Genomic DNA, 24,841 nt, shown 5'->3' on the forward strand with positions numbered 1-24,841 from the left:
AGGATACACGAGTACCTATTCTTACATAAAACTAAAAAAAAAAAAACCTTTCAGAGAAAATGAGAAACCTCTATTATAACTTTAGGGCTGTCTTGCTGTTTTATAATATGTACATCATAAAGCACACACGTCTTCCTGCATAGTCTGGTGACACAGGCAGTACACATGTCCACGTGATTGTTTTATCATCCATTCATCTTTATCCATATTTTATAAAGAGTTATCCAACTTAGGTGGGCTGGGACCGAGCCCATCTCAATGGCAAACCCATCAGTCCTTCACATTGTGAACAGTGAGAAAGACAACCACAGACTCTCACCCACAGCACTTTTAGTCACCAAATGGATGTTTTTCGACTGTTGGAGGAAACCAGAGTAACTGGAGAAAACCAACACTTGCACAAAGAGGACATGCAAACTCCCCACAGAAAGCCTCCCTGGGAATTGCTCCACTGTGAGCGGAGAGTGCTAACCACCACACCACTGTGCATTTTATCCATCCATCTTTTATACTGCTTTTTCCAACACGGGTGGTGGGGCACTGGAACTGATTGCAGCTGACGATGGGGGAATGCAGGTTGCACCTTGGACAGATCATTGGCTTCTTGCCGGGCAAACTCAAAGAGACATATAACCACATACAATAGCATTCACACTTATAGGGGGGAAATCACTAATCTCTCTAAAATGTTTTTGTACTATGGGAGGAAAGAGGAGAAGCTTCCAGAAAATCCATGCACGTATATACACATGGGGAGAGCTTGCAGAAAGCACTATAGACTCAAACTGTCGATAAACTCGCTGTGAGCGGAGATTGCCAACTCCTAGTCCACTGTGGGAATGAACAAGGCTCAGCATTAACACTTGACAGCCTGCCAAATGCAGCTTAGAAAAGATGTGAGACATGTAATACCTTTCAAGAAAATGTTTAACTGAACATTACTGAACATGTCTGCCATCCAGGATCGATTAAATAAAGGCCTTAAAATAGGGCAGACAGACCAGCAATAAACATATCCATAAGTATGAAAATACAATATTCTTTATTTTACATATTGTTAATAATTTAACTGCCATCAAAAACATCCTAAATCTAGTTTTGGGGATGAATAACGCAGGTTACATGGTAATCAATTTAAATTGAGCAGTAACCTAATTTCCCAGTAAAATAAAAAGTTGTGGCCAGTGAAAATATTGAGTGGCTGGTGAATCTTGGAATCTCACTTGCTACACTGGCTGTTGAACCAAAAGGTTAGTGCTGAGTTCTGCTTAATGAAATGTAGTTCCAATGGGAAATGAAAGAAGAGGTTAACTACACAATTAATACTAATTAATCAAATACATTTGTCATTTTCAAAGGTATGTTAACAAAATTATTGATGAATAGAATTGACTGTGACATTGGCAGATTATGACACTAAGTCTATTTTACCACATTCATGTATGTATGTGTGTTTGTGTATACCATTACACACCTTTAAGAACAGAATAGAAAGTCTGTATTGTCATTGCACAATGTTAAACACACCTGGAGAGCTGCTCATCTCACAGTGCAAGTGAACAAAATGTAACAAACAAAATTAGTGGAACACTAAAAGAAAATATAATAAAACTAAGAATACTGCAATATGGCAGTGGGTTTACAGATATTTCAGAGTAGACTGCATTGTGGTCACATGTTGCTTTCGTTAACATGATGTGCATTACTTTTTCGCTCTCTCGGAATATGTTTGATTGATCTGCGTCAATCCTATTCGCTTTTCGGTTCAGAACAAAAATACTTAAAAGACTAGTTAACCAACCCCATCAAACCAGTTATCTTTAGCCAGCCCAAACTCTCGGTTGACGCCATTCAAAGCGCCCTGGCTCCTAATCCACCTCAGTTTCCCATGATGCCTTTCGGTCATCGTCACCGTCTATTTGCGGAAGTGCCGGTTTTGTATGTGACAGTTGCATTCAGCGCTGCATCCACTCCTCGGAAGCGACACATTCCCAGATTTAAAACTACTTTTCTGTTTCAGTCTCATCGCTTATGTAGTAAAACCTGAATATGTCGGCTCTACAATACGTAGGTATGGACGATACAGACAGCGAGGATGAGTTACCACCTGGATGGGAGGAGAGATCTACGAAAGATGGTTGGGTCTACTATGCGAGGTGAGTGAAATCAGCTTCTAGCCTGAACGATCGCCCCGCATATGAGTCTGTCACTTCAACTTTTAATGTGTTCAGGAGCTCCACATGATGTTAGTCTGGTGCAAAAACAAATAAAGGTCATTTCACAGGTTTGAAATAATCCGATTGATTGCGACTGGTCCGCCACACTACGATTTGTTAAAAATGTTATTATATAAAAGGGTTTGTAGGATGAAATGTATTTGTGAGACTATCATATATTTGTGTCACAATTGTTTTATAGTGTGGTATTGTGCGTCACGTTCACACAAACCTGAAATAGTTGTAAAATGAGCAAAGAGATTAAAAAAAAAAAATTTAATCTTTACACGTATGTGTCATTAACATAGAAACACAATGGAAGTCTGTTTATGAGACCAATATGATGATACAGCTCTTTTTGACTGGCAAAAATATTTGGTTGAGCTGCTCTTTGAAACCTTTTGATGCATTTCATCTGCTGTTTTATGTGCAATTTCAATAAATTATAGACGCATAAATGAATTTAATTTATCTTCCTGTCTGTGTCCTTCAATATTGAGTCATGAAGAGACCGTCTGACTAAATCAAACATTTGGAGATCACTTCGTGTCACTCTCACTTTGCAAGGGAAAAGTTTGCATTTCACTGTAATCTCTCTCGTTTTACCAACAGCCATGATGAGATGAAGACACAGTGGGAGCACCCGAAGTCAGGAAAGAAAAAGCGCTGCGCTGGAGGTCTGCTTCATTTTCTTGTTTTGTATGAACTTTATGTAAACATCTATAACATATAACTATAACATATGCATGACAGAGTATTTACCTATTTTTGTTCAAAGTGCTTGTGGCATGGTGTTAGATTCCGTACACTGGCTTTTCTAAGTGGATTTTTGCAGGTCTTCCCTGTCAATGATCAAAAAAGTGACAATAAAATCAAGGAAGACAGTAAATATAATACAATAATGAAAAAAAAGATACTAGCAACATTTTTTTTAAATCAAAGGAAATGTAACAAAATGGTAATTTATATTATATGTCTCAGTGGGTGAATGTGTTAACTGTGAGATGAGCTGTCAACTCCTCCATAGTGTGTCTAGACTTTTATTGACAAGATATTCTTTTTTTTTTTTTGGGAAAACTTGGATCAGGAGAACCTTCTTAATGTCGAGAACATCAATATTTATATGACTACAGTCACTAGTTTCTCAAAGTAATTAAAGTAGTTGGCTTTTCAGTGTTGGCATGATTCCCATTCTCCTCTCGATCCATCCATCTTCTATACCACTTAATGCTGTTCAGGGCCACAGGGTGCTGGAACTGATACCATCTACAGTGGCTTTTCCACATTTTGTCACATTACAGCCACAAGTGAAGCGGAGGGAACATGATTCATGTTTTTTATTTATTTATTTATTTATTAAAAGTATAACATATGGAAGTCTTCATTCCTCTTTGCACTGATCCCCTGCAAAAAAATCTGGTGCAACCAAGTGCCTTTAGAAGTCACCCGTTTGGTAAATACACTGGAATCCGGTCGTTTGCAGTGTAATCTCAGTATAAATACAGCTGTTCTGTGAAGGCCTCATTGGTGAACATCAGCACCATGAAGACAAATGAACACACTAGACAGCTCTGGGAAAAAGTTGTGGAAAAGTTTAAAGGACGGTTAAGTTGTAAAAAAAAAAATATATATCCCAAGCAACTGTAGACCTACCAAGACATGGCTGTCCGCGTAAGCTGACAGGTCGGGCAAGGAGAGCATTGATCAGAGACGCAGCCGAGAGGCCAGTGGTAACTCTGGACCAGCTGCAGAGATCCACAGCTCAGGTGGGGCAGTCTGTCCACAGGACAGCTGTCAGTCGTACGCTCCACAAACCGGGCCTTTATTTAAGAGTGGCAAGAAGAAAGCTACTGTTGAAACAAATCCAGAAGTTCTGTTTGCAGTTTGCCACAAACCATGTTGGGGACACAACAAACATGTGGATGAAGGGGCTCTGATGAGATGAGTTTTTCTACCAAAACACTGTGTGGTAGAAAACTAGGACTGCACATCACCCTGAACACACCATCCCCATCGAGGAAAACCTGTTTGAGTTTGCAAAAAACTTGAGACTGGGGCGAAGGTTCAGTTTCCAGCAGTACAACGACCCAAAACACACAGCCAGAGCTGCAATACAATGGTTTAGATCAAAACATATTCATGTTATAAAATGGCCAAGTCAAAGTCCAGATCTTAATCAATTGAAAATCTCTGACATGAGTTGAAAATCACTGTCAGTAGACATTCTCCACCCAGTCTGACGGAGCTTTTGAGCTATTTTGCAACGAAGAATGGGCAAAGATTTCAGTGTCTAGATGAGCAATGCTGGTCTAGAAAAACCACAAAGACTTGCAGCTGGGATTGCAGCTAAAGGTGGTTTTCCAAAGTATTGACCCGTGGGGTATGAATACTTAACATGTTTTTATTTGTAAAAAAAATTCTTCAGTTTCCTTGTGTCGATTTATCACATAAAATCCCTTCAAAATATATGTACATTTGTGCTTGTAATGTGACAAAATGTAGAAAAGTTCAAAAGGTATGCATACTTTCTATTTATTTTCTATGTACTGAGGCTATTCTAAAACTATCTTTTTTTCTTTACCTACAGATTTACCTTATGGTTGGGAGCAAGAAACGGATGAAAAAGGCCAGATCATCTATGTTGAGTAAGTTGATAGATGATTTAAATTCTACATTTCAACAGTTACATTCAGCAGACAAAACTAGTACTGAATCCTCCATGAAAGGATTTGCTTGCTGTAAGTGTTCAAGCTGATCTGAGATTTCATGCTATTTGCTCAGGCAGTAGTACAAATATGTTTCCTTTGTTTTACATGGATGTGATGAACTTTCCAGTCTTGAATGCATGTCACTATTTCAGATTCTGTTTTCTCTTTCATTTTCAGTCACATCAACAAACGGTCCACATATTTCGACCCACGCCAGGCTTTCACAGTGGAGGATGTGATAGTGAAGCCAAAACGATATGATGGAAACACCGCTGCTCTGGAGATTCTGCAGGGCCGGGACCTCTCTGATAAAGTCGTCGTTATTACTGGAGGCAATGCAGGCATTGGTTAGTGTCATTATCATCCCTTCACCTGTTTTCTTAGTTCCTTCATGCCCTGTGACGTTGGGATGAAGCAACACGCAGTACGATGTGTTTCCATAATGATACCACTAGGTGGGGTTATAATATAAGTGGTGCACAGGCTGCCTGGCAACATTGTTTTCTCTCTGTGCTTGTCACCACCCCTCCACATGCAGGCATTCATCAACATTAGCCTCCAAAATGATACACTTAGACTCAACAAATCACTCCTTAATACCGAACATGACTATATTGAAGTTCATTAGCAGGATGGAATTGGATGTCATTGTTAACTGTAATGAATGGTGTCCATTTGTACCCAGCAGATGCATGGCTCATTCTATAATGGCGTGGAAACAAATGCATTTCCTCTTTCTTTTAGTTTAAATTAGCACAAGTATTGGCCATTTGTTCAGACTTGCTGCTTTGTTCGAGATAGATAATGGCAGCAAGAAGAAAATCAAATAAACATAAAATCGTTAATTGTCTTTATATTCCGATCCTTTGTCCCGCGGAAAGTCACAGCAGTGTAATTGCTGTGTGTATATGATGAGATACTGCATGGCAGTGCTGTAGTTGGTAGATTCACAATTGCTCGTGGGACTTTCACCGAACAAAGGAGCACGCAAACTTAAATGCCTTCTTTACCTTACCGCTGCAATAGCTTAATCTTCACCTTTATTTAAATATCTAGCCTTTATGATTTGTAAAAAAGTTATATCGCTATTAAGTAAACCTGGTTTGGGTATGTAAAACTTAGATATTAACTAAAAGAATGGAGTCAGAGTTTGGCACTTCTCAGCTGAGGTCATTTTTGATCATTCTTTTGTGTGCAGTGTGACATGTTAGACAAGAGTCAAATAATTACTGCAAGACAGTGAAACCTGCAGTAAAATTATTATTTGGGAAGGTAAAGTCATTATATCATAAATAAATTAATATAAATTTATTTAGAATATTAGTAAATTAATATTTATGCGCATACCAAAAAGATGATCACAGAAATGCTGAACCATGGCCGCCGGTGAAGAGCTGATATGGAAATTGTTGTATGAGATGTATAGATGCATACATTTAAAACTCAAAAAATACCTAGCTCAGTTGTGGAAAAATCATCACTGTCTTATAGTCGGACTAGCAGCTTTATCCTTAAACAAGTGTAAAACCTTCCAGACTTTGAGAAGCAGTAAGACTGAATCAACTCTAAAAAGGGAGCAAATATTAGAAAGACAATAACAAAAAGAAGTATGACTAAAGTGTTCTATCTGTCATCCACCAGCATGGACAGCAAGTAACTTTCAAGGAAGGAAAAGGTGATAAGACATGTGTGACAATGCCAAAAAAAACCTTCCCCGAACCTGTCGTTTTCCTCCACAAGAGGGCGCAAGAGGTCCACGATGTTGGTGAAGGGACGCTTTCAAAAACCTTATCGTATTAACTGTTTCACACATGCCCAATTTCACCCTAATTAAAAAACAAAAAAACTATATAATGAAAAAGATAATCCACATTTAACATTTGTTGTGATGCATTTAGTAAGTGAAAATGTGTTTATATGAAAAAAAGAAAATTCTGCTTTTCTAAAAAGACTGACTCAAGAGGCAACAACAGACAGACATTTTTATAGAGTGTGAATACTTAATAAACCCATATTAACATAACCTTTGTTTTACTCTCCCACATATTAAAAATGCGGCAGCCATAATTAACAGTATTCTAATAGTAATTGCTACTTCTCGTGTACTCCTTTGACATTCCTATAGTGAAATGTGGTTATGCCAATTGGTTGGACCCACTTAGCATTTTAATGGCATCAATAGTGTTTTAATCCAAGTGTCAAGGCCATTTCCATTTCTTCAGTGCTTATTCCCTCCACAGCAAATGTGACATTTTTATTAGTAATGGTGGGAAATTATTTAATTAGAACATTTACATTTGAGCTTTTTAATTTGGTCCTTAATGCACATGAACATGAAAAGCACATATATGAATTTATTTATGCATGAATTGTCATAGTCACTGGTTTTGTGACCGGCCTTGAAGCTCCATTGCAATAGTGCTGGGAGGCAAGACAGCAATGTCGTTTGTCTTGCCAGCACGATCACTGCGCTCAGTTTACAACATTAGTCTTCCTCTCCCTGCTTTCTTTTGTAAATTAAAAACCAGTACCAACCTGAGTGGCGCTTTTTTAATTGTGATAATGGAAATGAATGATTGCAGTTTGTTTCCCTCCCCTGCTTTTCTGTCTCCTCCTCCTTTTTAAAGGTTTTCTTACAGTTATAGACCTGTGGTTGTACACCTGTACCTCTGAATTGATTCCTAAGCGGCTCTGACCCAGGCCTGAGCCTCCTATCCATCCCTATTACCCACTCCTGCTCTGGCTCTAATTTCCCCTTATCAACTAACTCTCAGGTTATTTACTGGCCAGGGGTCCATGGAACAGTCGTCCTTAAAGGGATATTGTCATGATATTGATACTTTACACTTGGACGACAGACAAAAAAACACTTTGTGTTAAATATAAAAGTGTGCTAAATGCACGTTTCAGAACTAAAAATAACCTGAAACAAAGCAAACAAGCATATTCAATGTATATTGCGTGCACATTTTTTTTTTCTATTTTTGTGTTGTGCTCACTTCGCAAATGGAGTAACATTTGCTCTGTGACGGCTCTGCTGGGGACTGTTTCTATATTCCTCTACCTGGGGAGCGTCATCATTCTCCCGGGTGATACACTGTCAACACAACATATGTTTAAAAGTGGTCCGAAATAACACGATGACCTCTCTGCCTGAGTCAAGTAAAACAGTCAGGCGCGACACAACTGTCTCTGCCATGTGCGATTTATTACTCTGAAAATAACATGTCAGATAAACTGATTTCTTTAGGTGCGATTTGCCTTTTGACAAAAACCTGCTCCATTTGTAAGGTGCAGCAGTATTGTTTGGTAGAAACGATCAGAATTTCCATTAATGATATATTTTTTTTAAAGTTTTCATTCTTTCACAGCTGATATTATAAAGCATTTTGCTGCGTTGGTTCTATTTTTTTCCATGAATTTTTTTTGACATTGACATGCTTACTATTTCATCTGAACTTGTTTGCCCCTTCTGCATTGTGCCTTCTTATAGTGTGATGCATGCTGCCGCAAAGCTCTCCTCAGTTTGAATGCATGCACTAAATTCCTCATGGTATTACTGCTAAGATTCGGGGTCAATTTTGGAATAAGGAGCAGAAAAGACTCGGGTGGTCCAGACAGGGAATAGCGAGGATTTAGAAAGGAGCTCTTTACAATGTTTTAGTATCTCTATGCATCATCTCTACAGTGTTTTAGGACTTTCAATGTTATTCTTATTCATGAAAGACTAACATTGTTCTATATTTGTGTTGATCCCAGTGTTGTGTTGTGAGGATTAAGTGTCAGGCCGGTGCTCTCTTCTCTCTGGATGGAGAGATCCCTAAAGCATATTCAGTGAGTTGTAGAGCTCTCAGAGCCTATGTGTGTAGATTAAACCCAGAGCCGAGCTTTGTGGCTGATCATTAGATTGAGGCAGATTTGTTAAGCATAACTGCCATTAAATTGGCTGCAAAGCTCTGGTATTTACTGCATTACTGTTTATGAATAAGGACCCCCTTAAAGACCCGCGCAGCGATGCGTTAAACCCGAGCCTCAGTAAGGAGGAAAATGCATTATTCATAGTGGGAGGAATTAGATGGATAAAAAGATGTTCCTGGTGAGGATGGCATGTGGCGTCTGTGTCTTGTGTGTGTGTGTGTGTGTGTGTGTGTGTGTGTGTGTGTGTGTGTGTGTGTGTGTGTGTGTGTGTGTGTGTGTGTGTGTGTGTGTGTGTGTGTGTGTGTGTGTGTGTGTGTGTGTGTGTGTGTGTGTGTGTGTGTGTGTGTGTGTGTGTGTGTGTGTGTGTGTTTCAGCAGCTCTGAGTGGCTGCCTGTGGTTTAAATGACATCCAGGGTGCATCTGTGTTTATATTCAGAGGTGTGGTCATGTTTTGCGTGTGTGTGTATGTGTGTGTGTGTGTGTGTCTGTGTGTGTGTCCGCTGCGGGAGCGGCCAGCCTGCGCCCCGCTCAGTCTGCTCCGTGTCAGCTTGTGAACCGAACCAGTGAGGAAATCGAAGGAGAGCTTTATTTTTTTCTTCATCGGGCATTTCATGTCCTCACTGATGAATGTGTTTATTGGCTACGTAATGAGAACCAGTTATGGTTGGTTAGTCAAATTATTCAACTTTATTAACCTTGGATGAAATTTGCTATGCAGACCCAAACTGGTGTAACATGCAAAGAGTATTAAGCTGGAGGCTAGAAGGGTTCAATAATGATTACAGCTGTAATATAATAGAACTGAAGTGGTTAGAGAAAGAGGATGGAATACATATATGTGCTTAAAGGCTGTAGGTAAAATAAAGTGAAGGGGTATTGGGTTATTGTGTGTAGTCAAGTAGTTTATGGACCTTTTGAGTTTACAGTCTGCACATGATGAGGGGATGAAAGTTACATGATGGGGGGATTTTTGATGACAGTGATGAAAATAGCCCTAACGCTCAGCAGATATGTCTGCACGAGCAGGCCTCTGGGGTTTGTGTTTATCCTTGTGCACACGTGTGACTTGGTGTGTTATGTGTTTATCAACTTTACTGTCTCTCTCTCTTTCTCTCTCTCTCTCTCTCTCTCTCTCTCTCTCTCTCTCTCTCTCTCTCTCTCTCTCTCTCTCTCTCTCTGTGTGTGAGGCGGGCTGCAGGAGGACCAGGGGTGTCCAGTGTGGTGTGAGGCCATGATGAGAGATTGTGTAGGGAGTTGGAGGGCGACACAGAGGGTCACAGAAAAGGAAGGAGGGGCTGTGTGGGTACTACATAGGGCTGCACGGATGGCAAGACTGCAAGTGAGGGGGGTAGGAAGGAGGCAGAAGGGGACAGGCCGGGGTAATAGAACCACTTCAGTGCTCTCGCCTGGAACAGCTCAACCTTGGGCTGTAATTACTAACCATACATTCCACTTTTGGGGTGACATCTCCCTCCTCTTGCACTAATGGAGGGGAATTAGAGGAGATCTTTAAAGTCACAAAGAGTGGGGCGAGTTGTTCTGTTTCTTACGTTTTGTGCCAAAAAAATACACAGCCACCTCAGGAACAGGTGCGCTCATCACGCGACAGCCCAGGAGTCCAGAATTACTCCATTGTTCACTTATCCAGGGCTTTCTTTACAGTAAAAGACATTTCATTTACTCTACAGCGAGCGGAAAATTGATATTTTGACTAGAACCGGAATGATTAGTCAACAGAAAATAAATTGCAGTTCTCACTCCCCTCGGTTAGTTCCACTCATCTCTCTACTGTAAGCTTGATAATTAAAGCTTAAAGCTTCCTCAAATATCTTTCTTTCAGGAGAGTTTGTTTTTACAGAATAGTATCTGTTTTGCTGGAAAAAAAAATCACAGACATAAAGAGTAGAAAATAACCAACAGAATTAAAAAACAATGCCCTTTGAATTAAATTACTATCATTAAATGATATTCTGTATTGATAGATATTTCATGTTCACAATATTTAACCTTTTAAAGGGCTACTCATTAAAAAAGTGTGATTTAATGATATTTCAAGACGTGTAAATAAACACCTTTATGTGCCATTTATGTAAAGTAAAATCTGGTTAAATAAAACTGATCAGTGTTACACAGAAAGCATTAATAATTCCCTTCATTTAGTAAATTCCAACTTGATTTCTGTAAAACACTGGCAACACACTGTTGAGCAACAATGTCCTATAATTTATAATTAATAAAACAAATGGGCCCTAAATCTGACATCCTGCAAGCTTTGGACTTATCTTTGGAAAGGGGCACTCACACTTATTAGTTTTAAGTTAAATGTTTCTTTTTACGTTTTTATTTGATGTTTTCAGGTTGAATGCATCAATACTTGTGAGGAAGTCAAACATTACTGAAGGCAGAATGGCAAAACAAAACAGCACCTGGCTCGACTATTTGCACCGGTTTTCTAGCATTGCATTCACAATTATTAATTTCAAGAAGACGAAACAAAACCTAAGTAACCAGGTATGGTTGCTTGAGTTAAAAGCAGTAAAGCAAAACATTGTTGAAATTAATTTATCGGGTGAAACAACATTTATGATATAACAATATGGTGGAATGTTCAACTCAAAAACCCAAGAATACATGATCATATATCTGTGTATTATGATTACATCAAACAGATAACAAATGATTTTCCAGGCAGATATAAAAAGAATAAGTCGGCACAGTCACAATTAACTTTTAAATTGTTTAAAAAAATGAATCGCAAAATCGATTCAGGTGGTGTGTCGGAATTGAAAATGCCCAGATTCCTCGTAAGTCCTTGTTGTTGGGGTAATATGGAGTTCATTCATGATCTGTGTTCCTCACATGTTCTGTTGAGTGCAAATTTAGCCGCTGCGAGGGGGGGGGGGATTGTGGGAAGTCGACATGTTTACCCACAGGTCTTGTAATGATCTGAATCGACTTCTGTTTGCCCAATTGTACTGCAGAGCTTATTTTAGTTAAATGCCTCTTTGGATGCAGATCAAGAGAGAGAAGGAGCAGGCAGCTCCGTTTGCCAAATAAACACGTTTACTGACGAGGCTGGTAATGATCTCATTACATTGAGCCAATACACCTGTGTACAAGGGGGATCCAGAGAGGGGCGGTGGGCCAGGGAGGACAAACAAAGCGTGAAATCACTAAATCACACTCATTATTGGGGGATATCAGTAGGGCCAGGATCCTAATGTACCATGAAGAGCATTCACTGCTTAATGGACATTTTACACTTTTTTTTTTATACATTTTATACATTACACTAAAACACATTTCCAACAATAGCTGAGCCATTTACTGTATTTTTGTTACGTTGTGAAGCCGCGGACTGAACTCGTGCACAATCCAAGAAGCCACCTCATTGCCTGGCTTTTTAAAAACCTTTGTCATCCTGCTCAGACTTGTCTTCTTATACTTTCATGTGTTTTACGTGTCGTTGTCTGATTAGTCAAAAGAATCTGGACTAATGCCACAGCCCAGAAAGCCTCCTGTGGGTTGTAAAACAGCTTATGGCGTCTGTCGATCCACCAGAGCAAAAGAAACCCCTGTCTGACCTCTTGTCATGTTCCACCATCAGCATACAATGCTGAAACAGGCTCCCGTTGTTGTACACCTGACCAAGAACTAATTTCAGCGAGGCCCTCTTCACCGGTAACATGGGTGAGAGGGCGGGGAGTCTCTGTTGCAGCAACGCCACTCTCGTTATTTCACAATTAATGTCAAGCCCTTGTTATTTGTCATTGCAAATACATGGCTCCAGCGCTGTTGCTGTTGTCGCTGCCATATTCTAATTTGTTCTCCATTATGGAAAACACTGGTGTCGATTAATTTCACTTTCATGGTTTGTACACACAACAAGTGAGTGTGAGGTGTTGTTTACCAGACGCCGGCAGTTATGTGTGTTTTAGGAAAGCTGAAAAATGCATGTGATTTTTTTGGGTTTTTCCTTTTCCAAATCAAATTCGAGACGCTAACTCAAAACATGCAAAAAAAAATTTATCATTTTTATTTTTGTTATTAGTGTTTTCATTTGTATGACACTGAGAAGATTTGCCACCATTTTTTCATTCTGGAGCTGGCTGTCACACCGGCCAATTCAAAGCACATTTTTACTCCTGGATGCTCGCTGCTTGCTTTTTTTTTTTCTCCTCTCCCCTCTGTCATGTTGTTTTTATTTTCATTTCCATTTCCTGTGAGTGAAACGATCTCGGCTCTCAGCCACAGTCCCCTCCATTACACCTAATAAGGTGTCATATAATTTCATTCCATGCTTCACTTGTCAGAAAGGGCTTCCAATCCTGCTCCAATTTTGAGTTTTAATAGATATTAGTCCTTAACGCTCTCCTCACAATTAGGCCTCCCAGTTTTGCTCTTAATGAAAATCAGATTAAGACATATAATCTAATTACAGTCCATATTAATCCACCCTCTCATACACTCTGCCTACTGCTCTGCCTCTCAGACCCTCTTTGCCACAATCAATTATTGAGCTCATGACTTTGTCAATCAGGACTCGCCGCCTCTACAATGTGTGTTCGTGTTTTTTATTTCTATTTTTTTTTGGTATTTCGAGGTTGAAAAATAAGAAGCAGCTTGGAACTGTTGAACTTTTCCGTGACACTTTGAGGGATAGTAAATGTCAAAGGAAATAAAAATACGGTGAAGGAAAAAGTTAATCTCATAAATTAATTCAACCTATGGGATGAAATGACCCATTTAGAATTGTAATTTAGAAATGAACTTCTCTCTCCCTCTATCTTCAGTTTTTGTCAGTTTTATCGTGACTACATGATTTGGATGGAGCCATGAAGTAGTCTTGGACTGATAAATTCTGTGCGTATCTGCGGACCTCGTTTCATGGGAGAAATGTCCTTATCAGAGGCCCTTTGATGTGCTCAAATATCACGCCAAGGTTCAGTTTGAATGTCACGACTGTTCGATTGCTCATTTGACTTCTTCTATTATGACCCGTGTTTTCATAATTACTGCCATCGCTGTATAATTATTAGCATAATTAACAACCGACCTCCCTTCCTCTCACTCCGTTCAGGCAGCGATACCTTCTTGAGTGCCGGCGGTCAGATCCACAACTTTATCTGAGACGAGGCGAAGAAGTCTTGAACCACAATAATTCAATCAGTTTCATCACTTCAGAGAGAAATGATTAGCTCCCTCTACGAGACCACTGGGTTACTCAATGAAAGAAATTATATAGAAAATTGATGGGGATTTTAACTTGCACCCACATTCCTCCCCCACCACTGGCCCATTAGATTCAACCACTGAGAATCAAAGTTATCTTAAGAAAAAAAGAATCTTTGATGCATTGCTTGCCCTCATTCTTTTTTTTTTCCTTCTCCTTTTTCCTTATGTATGACACTTTGTCTGTCTCCTTGTCTGTCTCCCTTTCTTCTCGTCTCTCTCTCTCTCTCCTTGTCTTTCTCCTTGTTTGTGCGTCTCCCTCTCCCCGTCGCAGGTTTTGAGACTGCCAGGTCCTTTGCTCTTCACGGCGCCCACGTTATCCTGGCCTGCCGAAACCTGTCCCGGGCCAGCAAGGCTGTTACTCTCATACAGGAGGAGTGGGTGAGTGACAAAGTCTTTTTTTTTTATTTTCCAATGAAATGGCCTAAACAAGTGTGAAATGTCTTTATAAGCCTAATCTCTAATCTATGGTATTACTGCGCTTCATCCCAAATCTCAGACCAACATTAGCGTGAACATTAACCACTTTCTTGACATTAGGCTCATTAGTCAAATCTTCTTTATACATGGCTGAATTTAGATTCAAGTAAAAAAAAGAATTGACTTTTTTTTATGTGAAATATTTTAAGAAAAGTCTTTTTTCTTTTAGAATTTAAGAAAAAATAAATAAAAAATTTTAGTACGGCAGGTTGTGTAAGCCCTTATTTACAGATTTGTGATATTCCAGCTTTCCACTCTTTTAGATACAATACATGACATTTTAATCTAGACCTTAAACCTGATACCTCTTAACAGTTGTGGCTCTCAGCAGTAACTGCTGAACCACATATATCAAATAAAAACAGTGAAAATTAATTCTTGTCCAGACAGTATGACCTGACTGACCTGGAAAATTGTTCAAACACACATTTTTCTCAACCTTTTTATTTCCTTTTATAGGATTTATCCTCATATATACTGCAGTCTAATAATACTGTATGTCATACAGAAGAGGTTCAATTAAATGGATTTGTGTTGTTGGGCTATTTGAATGCAAATGTGTAACACACTATGTATGTATTTACATGTTTCTACAATTTTTTTTTTTTATTGTTTTAAGAGAAACATTTTCTATGAAACAATATAAAGATTCAAGAAGACATGTTTTTGCTCCCTTAAACTGCCAGCATACTGCACAGGCCGACTTAAGAGACTTCGATGAGTGTCTCTCTGTAAAGTGAGCAGGAAAGAGAGAGAGAGAGAGAGAGAGAGAGAGAGTTAGAGTTAAACAGTCTGGGGGAGGGAGAAAAAAAAAAATGAGAGGGCATCTGATAATTACCTGAGATTATTGCTCTAATATCGCTGCGCTTGTGACATGTCCCCAGATTTACGAGTGTGGGAAAATAAACAAGTGAAATGTGGGTGCTGGAGCAGAAAGAATAAGCCATTAGCACTGGGTTGATTACAGAGAGCAGGACTTGAAGAAGGAGAGTGAGTGCTCAGCGCAGATATGAAGAGAGCGGCAGAGAAGGAGGAAAAGAGGGAGAGAGAGAGGGAGACAGACGCCTTTGAGCGGGAGTAGATCTGCAGTGTTTAAACTCACCAAAGTCTCTAATTGAAGTATGCCCCTGAGGCTGCCAGTGCTGCTCCTCAGTGTGAAATTCCACTGCTTTGTCTAAATGAGTGAGGAAAAGCTCTGATCCCATTGCAAGATTTGGCCATCAAATTGATTTTCAGGCTTCACACCTGCCACAAATTATTCAAGATGTTAACTATTAGTAAATTAACAATTTAAAGCTGTCTGGAAATGCTTTTAAAGAATAAATGATTGTGACCTCTGTGGTGTAGATGATAATTTTTCTCTATTTGTGGTACATTGGCATGTCGCATCTGCAGATTGTCAGCAGTTTCAGCAACTGAGTTAATAGATTTTGGTATAGTTCAAATGGAGCCGCAGAAGTGAATTAGCATTCCCTAAGCTCACTCCATATTTCCTTTTCAAGGAATCCCCCTGTTATAGGCTAATGAATAAAAGTCACAATATCAGAATAAATCTTGGCTGCAAATTCTCCCCTCCGGCGACATTATTAATAGATTCAGGAGAAGAATAGAGAGGAGGATTAATCTTTAAGATGATGGATGGACTCTGCTTACCTTCCCATGCTCCTATGTTAAGGTCATTTTGATAAGAGGGTATATTTTGGGGTCCTCTGTACAAAAGGTCATCATATCTACTTCCAGGTCTCTCTCAGAGTTCCGCTCTGGCTGCCAAGAGTGGAACTGCTGTCTCGATTGCACAAGACCTCTGACCTCTAACTACCTGCTTACTATTACTCTGAACTCTCCCTTTCTTTACTTCCCTCCCTGTGTCCGCGGCAGTGTGGGCTGTTGCCACCGTCCTGAGGTGAGAGTAATGGCCCGCTCACAGCACAGGGCGGTGCGGTTCAGTGTAGCACCGTGTACTGACAGTGGGTGTAATAGTGGGGTCGTTGATGGATAATAGGCAGGTCAGAACAGCCAGGAAGAGCGGGGTCAGAGGGCTCATCCTTCCCAGCCAATCATACTGCCTTCTGCCAGGAATGACGACTGTATAAACAGAACAATATCAGATTCCTGGAAGAGAAACTTCCAGATCTTATAATTTCTTGTACATGCAGTCTTCATAAATGAAACACAAGTAGTGAAATTTACATTTCGCAGAGTTTTTTGGCAATCTTACACCACAGAAAAGCCTGATTATTCCCGATAAATGGCGCCACATTTGAAAGGAACATATATTTGTGGGGGTGTATGTGAGTTGTGCTCCTGGATGGTTTCACCACATCTTTTTAGCCAAACAGGTGTTCTTTGCTCTTAACTCATATTTGGTGGTGTTCAGTGAAACTAGAAATATTTGCATTAACATTAACAAGCAATGAGTCTTGGTAGTGTATAGAAGAGCCTTGCACAGCCAAAAGCAACCTGGCACCTCATAGTGGTCACCAGCCTGCTGACGACACTGCTGTACGATGACGTCCCTTTTTTCTACACGGAATTTTCATTTTCAAGTCAGCCAACGTGGCTGCGTTGGTCACTCTGGCATGAACAGCAGGTCCAGGTCCAAGCCGATCCCACAAGTGTGTAATGGGGTTGAGGTCAGAACTGCTGGGAGGCTTTTTCATCTGATTAACCCCTCTCTGTCGGGGTGAGTGCTACCGTCGTTAGGATAGAGTTTGATTCCAGACTGTATATGCAGAAAACGTATCGATCCCTCTGCATTGAGAGGATCAAGTCAGACACCTAATTGTCTGAATGGGCGAAACAAACGTTAAATACAAGAGTCAACACCATCAGCAAAGAAAAGCTTTTTTCGAAATGATGCAGAAAATTTGGTTTATTTTTATTAGGCGCAATCGACATACTCTGCTCTTGTGAACTTATTACTAAAAATAGAAATACAAAAATTGTCCAATGATGTAAGATTTATTGACAAGAAGCATTGTTACAGCAAAGAAATAATCTACAAATTCGGCAAACTTTCCTTACTTTTTTTTTTTTTTTTTTTAAATGTTGTTTATATTATTACTTCACATCATAAGGTTTGTTTGGCACTTTTGAAATAACAGAACTTCTTTGTGCTTCCACTGACTTTTTTTTTTTTTTCTTCATCATGAAATTAGTTTCATGCTGTGTTTGTGCTACTTACTGTTTTCATGATGAGACGTTTGCTCCTTCTCCTCCGCAGTCCTAATCTGAGGAGAATGTGTTGTTTTCTCCGCCTCTATTTGAGCCGAAACCACTCCAGCAGGCTCGTTAGGGGAGTTTAGAGTGGCGGAGAGGGGATAAACATTTACCTTATGATTGTGTTTTACAATAAGCCCGATACTGCTTGGCTTTATAGGGTTCAAAGGGGGCTGCTTTTACAGGCTCTGATGAAGCCACAGTAAAACCAGGGGATTAAGCAGCAAATGGGTGTTGGAAATGATGTGGGGAGAGCATGACGTCGGAGGGGAAAATGCAGAAAGTGAAGCACAGTAACACAAACATGCTCTTTTTTTGTACACAGATAAATGTAATTATCTTTACTGCAAGTGTTGTAACTTATTATTCCAAGCCGTTTGAGCTCTCCATCGCCGCACGGTTTTCCCATAGCCCATTATCTGTCCATCTCCTATTCCACTCACAGTACATGCAGGTTAAGTTGCTGGTTAACAACCAAAGTGTTGCTTGTGTGCCAGAGATTTATTTTTTCCTGATTGCCTTTAAAAATATGCTTATCTTTGATTCCAATGTCTCCCTTGGATAATGGTAATGGACTCCCCTGAGATGTTGCCTGCTGCTCAGTGGGCCAACCAAGGCCCTTGGCCTATGAGCAGAATGCAACACATACACTGCACACGTGCGCCTTGCTCTTATTTTGTAATTTCGTTCCTTTTTTTTAAACCAAAATGCTCATTTTCTCCACTTCCCCTTTCTTCAACACATGCTAATGAGAAGCTTTGTAAGGGCGTTAATTAGTGAGTTAGTCACTGATTGCTGTGCTTGTTTTTAGTGTGTGTGTGTGTGAGTGTGTGTGTGTGTGTGGGTGGCACGGGGGTATTAATATGGCTGTGTGCCGCTGCGGAGTTCTGTCAGGGTCTGCTCTGGAACCAATTAGGCTAAAGCTCAGTGTCCACTGAGGCTGCTGGGAGGAAAAAAAAAAGCCTGCTGCTTGCAATGTCAAACAGCAACATTAACACCGGCCGGAGAGGCAAAGCAAGACAGAAAGACAGAGAGCTGATAAGCAGCAGTCATTCATACAGGCTGGCAGACAGTTCTTCTGCTGAATATGAAAATCAGGCAAAGAATAATATAATAATCTATTCACTTCACCTTTTTATCACGTTGTTAGATCTGTAGAAATATTCTGTGTCTACAGAATATAACCTTACTCATGGGCGTTCTTTTTTGTTGGTTCTTATGCTATAGGAGAAAGTAACGTAAGAATAAATGAGACACAAAGCTCCTGCCCAAGCCAGCTCTGCTATTTCAGGTGTCGGCTCTGGATTTCTACAAAGACGAGATGGAAAACGTCTTGAAAGACAAAGGGGGAAAAGGCGGGCTAACCTTGAAGATGCCACATGAAGTTGTGTTCCCTTACCTTTCCTGATGCTCCATCTCACCAACTCACACTGCATCATGTGGTTCATGATTTATATGCAACATGTTTATGCGTCATGGCCTATATACAGTGTGAGGTGTCAAAGTTTGAGACGACTCCCGTGTTTTTTTTTTCGAGAAAACTACTACTTTGCATGCTTTCAGACCTTTTTCTGTCACCCCCACTTTACCTTTAACCTGAATCACACTGGTTTGAAGAGGAAAAGTGGTGCAGGGAACACTTGTGACTGCATTGTCCATTTGCCCTGCGCATAACCTCCTGTGTCAGCCTGACAGGCCCCTGTGCCCCGCCGGCCACTCATGCCACCCCACACTGCAGCCACGCTTCTCTTGTTGAGGCCAACAGGAAGTGACACACGTGAAATGCTGACCTGGTTGGTTGCAGTCCCTCCGGGGCCTCAGGATGCTGCTCTTTTAGTCTGTTCTTTTCCCCCTCCCATCATACCTTGGATATGCTATTTTCTACACTTCCCAAAAGGCCTTAAAAGACTCGCAACCTCTCCTCTCACCTTTCAGCTTCCAACCACTTTTTCTTTTTCCCAAAAATGGTTAACAAAATTGATGTGCATTTCTCAGGTCAGTGAGCAGGTCTGTAGCACTCTCCTGGGGTTCAGGGAAACACTGTATATCACAGTGAATGTACCAGAAATTTACCTTTGTGTTTTTCCAATAAGTTTTCCCTAATGTAGCATCATGTAACATCATACTCAGACCTAATAAGAAACCAAATGGAAAAAAAAAGTTTTGGCTCAATCACGATGTGCCCCGTCATTTATTTTAAAGCATTGGCCAATGTATCTATTTTTTTGCATGCTTTTTCACTGACATAGCACTTTTAAAGGTCATATAAATCTGTAGGGAATGGTTGTTGGTGACGTCAAAGCTTGTACTAATGTTGCTCTGGACCCCCTTTTCTCATTGTCCCGAGAAAATAGCAACGCTACACCTGTGCTTCCTCCTCGTGCTGCTCGCCTCCTGTTCAGGTGCATCCAGTAAATCACACAGGGAAAGGTGGTTCTCCCTTATTTCCACTGAAAGGCATTGTGCAAATTGTTCTGTTTCCCCATCATATTAGTTTCATGCATCTGGCTCTCCAGGGAGCCTTCTCATCGCTCTTTATTTACTTATTTCTCCACTGTCGTTCTGTCTGAACTGGGAATAAAATGTCTCTGTGTCCTTAACTATTCTCTGCATTGGCCTGGCAATGAAAAAGGCGGAGAGAATGGATTGGATGAAGGTGCAATTGCAATATGTAAATTTGATGAGGAAACCCCCTTTCCCTCAAATTTAGAATGCTCTGATCCCCCAACAGGCGACCACACGAAGCTGAGGAGCTGCAGCAGAATTTACTGTAATATACCACTGAGCATTTCTTTACGCAGGTGACGGTCCCAATGCAGCTCATGGGAATACTAAAGGAGCCTTTGTGTACTATGGACTGTTAGTATAAAAGTGTAAGACTTGAATACCTTGAAGTTTTACAGTAGTAAGCATTTTGTGTGTGTGTGTGTGTGTGTGTGTGTGTGTGTGTGTGTGTGTGTGTGTGTGTGTGTGTGTGTGTGTGTGTGTGTGTGTGTGTGAGAGAGAGAGAGAGAGAGACACCTCACAAGTTCAGTTTGTACGCACACTTCCGTGCACAGACGCGCACGCTGCACACACCCGTCCACATGGTGTGTATTTAAATGCTTGATTATGCATTTTGCATAGCTTTGGGACATGCATCACTCTTCCCAGACTGCTAATAAAGTGACCAGGGAGATGGGGAACCTAAATGAATCCTAAAGTGCCTGGCTTGCATTCCTCACTCTCTCACTCTCCCTCACTGTTCTGCTTAGTTATTCCAGCCCGTCGTGAAAAGCTGTGCGCCGCTCAGCTCTGTTCCTCCTTATGTCTGTCTGCTATGGCCAGGTGCTCTGTCTCCTGAAGAGGTGTGGCCTGCTCCTAATTGCCTGGACCACAGTGAACTATGGGCAAATGCTCTGTGTGAAGGAGCACCATGGAGGAATAATTTTGAATAAATCACATAGTTAGTCGGTTGATATTTTCTGCTAAATAAGCATTTCAGCAGCCGTCTCACAAGGAGGTGTGAGCGTTAGAATGATGGGTCACTTGCCATAGGTCATGTTGGGGAGGATTTAAATGATTTAAATGATGTCACTGCCACTGAAGGGGACAGGTTGAGGAAGGATGTGTAAAGCAGCACCTCTTTGTTGTTTGAACCTGACAGATTCTCATCCTTCTTTCTCTCACTTTCCCCTCTGAAGAAAGGCCCATCGCCCTGGGATGGGGGCTTCTTATGATGAGAGAGGTGAGAGGTTGCTTGGAACCTTTTCACTCTTTCTTTCCCTCTTTTTCTCTCTGCCAGCACAGAATGTTTTTATTGAAGTCGGAGAAGTGCTGACCACAGAGAGACAAGTCCAGCACACACTGTAATGTTTTAAATCAAGAGATGAGCCAGTTGTAATAAGCTGCAGCCAAACAGACTGAGGCTTAGCTGAAGTCTGCCAAACACAGTAATGTTGAATGCAGAAACCATCTGGCAACTGGCTATAACATTTATCCGCTATTACTCCAAGCTCTTTTAGCATCTTTAGCACAGTTTGAAATTAGCGCAGGCGCTCAGATCCTATGATAAAGTTCATAGGAGATGCAATGGGCTAATTAGATGTAATTCTGTGTTTGATGTCTCTGTGAGATTTAAATTGTCTGATGCTGTCTCTCGTCATCTTTAATAACCCACTGAGAGTACATTCAGACATGAGAGGGAAACTTAATGAGTGTGTGTGTGTCTGTGTGTGTGAATGTACATGCATGTCTTTGGTGCCCTACATGTACATGTCTGATTGAGTTTCTCATACAAGAGAGATGGGAGAAAAACAAAACAGAGAAGAACACTATGAATGAGTTTAGCCTGTTGTCAGTATGTGTTACTCGTGAAGGACAAAGTGCGTCACAACAAGTCAACAACTGCTATGTCCGACGATTCTGACATTGTAAGTCGCAAACTTCAATGTCAGACTGATGAACAATAACAGTCACAAACCTCTTTTGTCATATAGTGCCCCCTGTAAGTCAAAAAATTTACAAAATGTGAATATGAAGAGAACAGGTTCTTCATCTTTATTTCCTCATCAAAATTTGAATGCGAATTGGCTTGTATGTCATTTTTTAAGTTGCTTCTATTATGTATTTTTTTTTGTTTCCTCCAAAGTACTGTATTTAGTTTTTTTCCTGCAGAACTCTGCCATTTATTTTTGACTTTGTGAAATGTTTTCTGCTGATATGCCTGAGTGTCTGAGGCTGAGTGCCTCGCCCTCTGTTTATAGGATCTCCTCTGCAGTCAGGTCTCATGGAATTGAAACCACTGAACAGCTCCAGGCATCCAAACAATCCTGCCTCAGGCATAGCTATCATTATTCTGAGAAGCTGTGTGCGTATATGTGCGTGGACGTGCACGCTTATGTAAGTATCGGTGTGTTTGTATGTGCTTTGACACAGAGTTAACACTGGTTTACAGCTTAATCAGTCTGTGTAACTGAATGCATATTTATCAGAGGGAAAATTCATGCTCAAAGAATCCGACCTCAGCCCATACATCATTATCAAACACACACTCCTACACATGCACACCCTTCAGCACACGCAGACACACACACGCAGATCCACATTTCATTAGAGAGGCAGATTCAGGCAGCAGTAGATTAAAAACAACGTGTGTTTTTACAGGTCCATAAATCACGAGCGGGACGAGGGGGATTCATTTAGAGAACACCAGAGTTGTGGTGAAGTTGCCCTCACGTGACTAATGCTTAACTGCGATACTTTGATACACTGCCTTTTTATTAGTTTCCCTCTCTCTTGCCCCATATCAATAATTATCTCTCAGTTCAGATTTGACTTGTGGTGCAGGTTAGACGTTATCTTTGTTTTTGTTGAACATTTTGATGAATAAAACAGCCAACATGATTCGAACCGGTGATTAAGCCCAGATGCAAATGATTATGCTCTCAGTACAGAATTAACCGTGTAATGTATTATAATCTCACACAACATCATTACATGGGATTTATATTGTGTCCGCATAATGAATAAACCAGTGTTTTATTTAATTTTACACTACACCTGCTGTGTGGATGGAAAATACAGGTCATAGCCTCCATCCAGCGAGATGGCTCGCCTGTGAAAACACTGGGTAAAGAGCATGATCTGTTATTACTGTTTGGTCTATTCACACTTTAAAAACGATATGAATGTTTTAATGGTGTGTGGAGCGCATGCCTATAAAAGGTTTTGTTGATCAGGGATGCTCAGGAGTAAATGCAGTGGTCAGTTGTTGTCAGAGCTTCTTCAACCCTTGGCTGTTTGTCTGCAGACTTCAGGTTCAGCCTGAGACCATCACTGACAAACCCAGAGCAGAGTGTAATTTCCCCTGCACTAAAACCCCAACAAGTGGCACCGGGGGAGAGAGAAGCATATTACAAGTTCAAGCGGCTATGCTCTCGGGTACCACAGAGAGCTACAAGCTTTCTTGACCTGTGACCAACTCCAGCCCTTGTGTATGTGTGTGTATGTGTGTGCGTAAGTGTGCATGTTTGCGCGTGTTTGTTTGTATATGCTGAGGGAGGCTCAGAGGTGTCGGAGCCACCTTGCCATTTCTTTCATGGCGTATGACGTTTATTAGGATGTGGACCTGTTTGGGGGGCCGCAGGGCAATATTATTTCACATGTTCAAATTGTGAAATGTGTGTGTATTAACTGTACAACTTTTAGATAACCAGCTCTATATCGAAGCAGGTTATAAGGTGAACGGGTTTGGTGAGTATATCAAATAACTTTGTAATAAAATCTGCTGTGAACCAGTGAACACACTTTGACCTCTAACTCCCACAGTCACAGCACTATACGTATGTAGACCAGAGCAACTCTTCTGTTGTATTCAGGTTTGCACCGTGATGAAATATTATGTTTTACACTTTGATTTGGGAATATGTTTTGCAAGTTGCTGCCATCAAATAGTATTCTATATTCACTGTTAACTAAATATCATTTACTGAATATTTCTTTCATAGAATGTTAAACCACTGTATTTAGCACAACATGTTTTTCAATCTCAGGTTGGAACAATAAGGCCATAGTATCAATACTTCTTGATATACACATATATTCAAAATTTGTAACGTATATTTTGAGCTGTGTTGATGCCTGATAGGATTTTTTTGGGGGTTCACACAAGCAAATTAAAAATTGAGTCCCGAAAATGTGATTTGACTCTTATTTATTATTTGAATTATTTGGCAAAAACATTTAAAGTGGGGGCAAATACACTCTTGATAGACCTTTTAAAAGCTGAAAATTTAAAAGTGGCTGTCATTGTTGTAAAGTGGGTATTTGCTCTTAAGAATACTAAAGATGTTTCAGCATTTGGCTCCGACCTGCAGGTACCGATCTGATGATAAAATGACAAGTGATTGAGATCCTTGATTTTCATCTATTCACGGATGAAATGCAGTGCAGCACTAATCTGATATTAAAATTAGCTTCTTGACAACTCTTAATTTCATCCAGAAAATTTGCCACCACCACTTTGAAATGTGAAATTTGCCCTTTGTCGACCTTTATCAGACATCAATGACGCATTAAAAAAAAAAA

At 40.4% G+C, this 24,841-nt stretch overlaps 1 protein-coding gene across 4 annotated transcripts in view; it reads left to right on the forward strand.

Moving 5' to 3' along the window:
• The window catches only part of wwox (WW domain containing oxidoreductase), a 132,205-nt gene that overhangs the window by 1,860 nt on the left and 105,504 nt on the right, over positions 1 to 24,841 (forward strand). For 2 of the 4 annotated variants that reach the window (XM_080475509.1, XM_080475511.1), the window contains exons 2-6: positions 2,072 to 2,156; positions 2,829 to 2,893; positions 4,804 to 4,861; positions 5,102 to 5,271; positions 14,349 to 14,455. In XM_080475509.1, coding sequence (XP_080331635.1) covers positions 2,074 to 2,156; positions 2,829 to 2,893; positions 4,804 to 4,861; positions 5,102 to 5,271; positions 14,349 to 14,455 — 483 coding nt within the window. In that variant the 5' untranslated portion in view covers positions 2,072 to 2,073. Of the gene's footprint in view, positions 1 to 1,910; positions 2,157 to 2,828; positions 2,894 to 4,803; positions 4,862 to 5,101; positions 5,272 to 14,348; positions 14,456 to 24,841 lie in introns of those variants that run through there. The other 2 variants (XM_080475508.1, XM_080475510.1) reach the window with 1 other exon arrangement.

The sequence above is a fragment of the Lipophrys pholis genome, assembly GCF_963383615.2.
Source record: "Lipophrys pholis genome assembly, chromosome: 11".
Classification (NCBI taxonomy): domain Eukaryota; kingdom Metazoa; phylum Chordata; class Actinopteri; order Blenniiformes; family Blenniidae; genus Lipophrys; species Lipophrys pholis.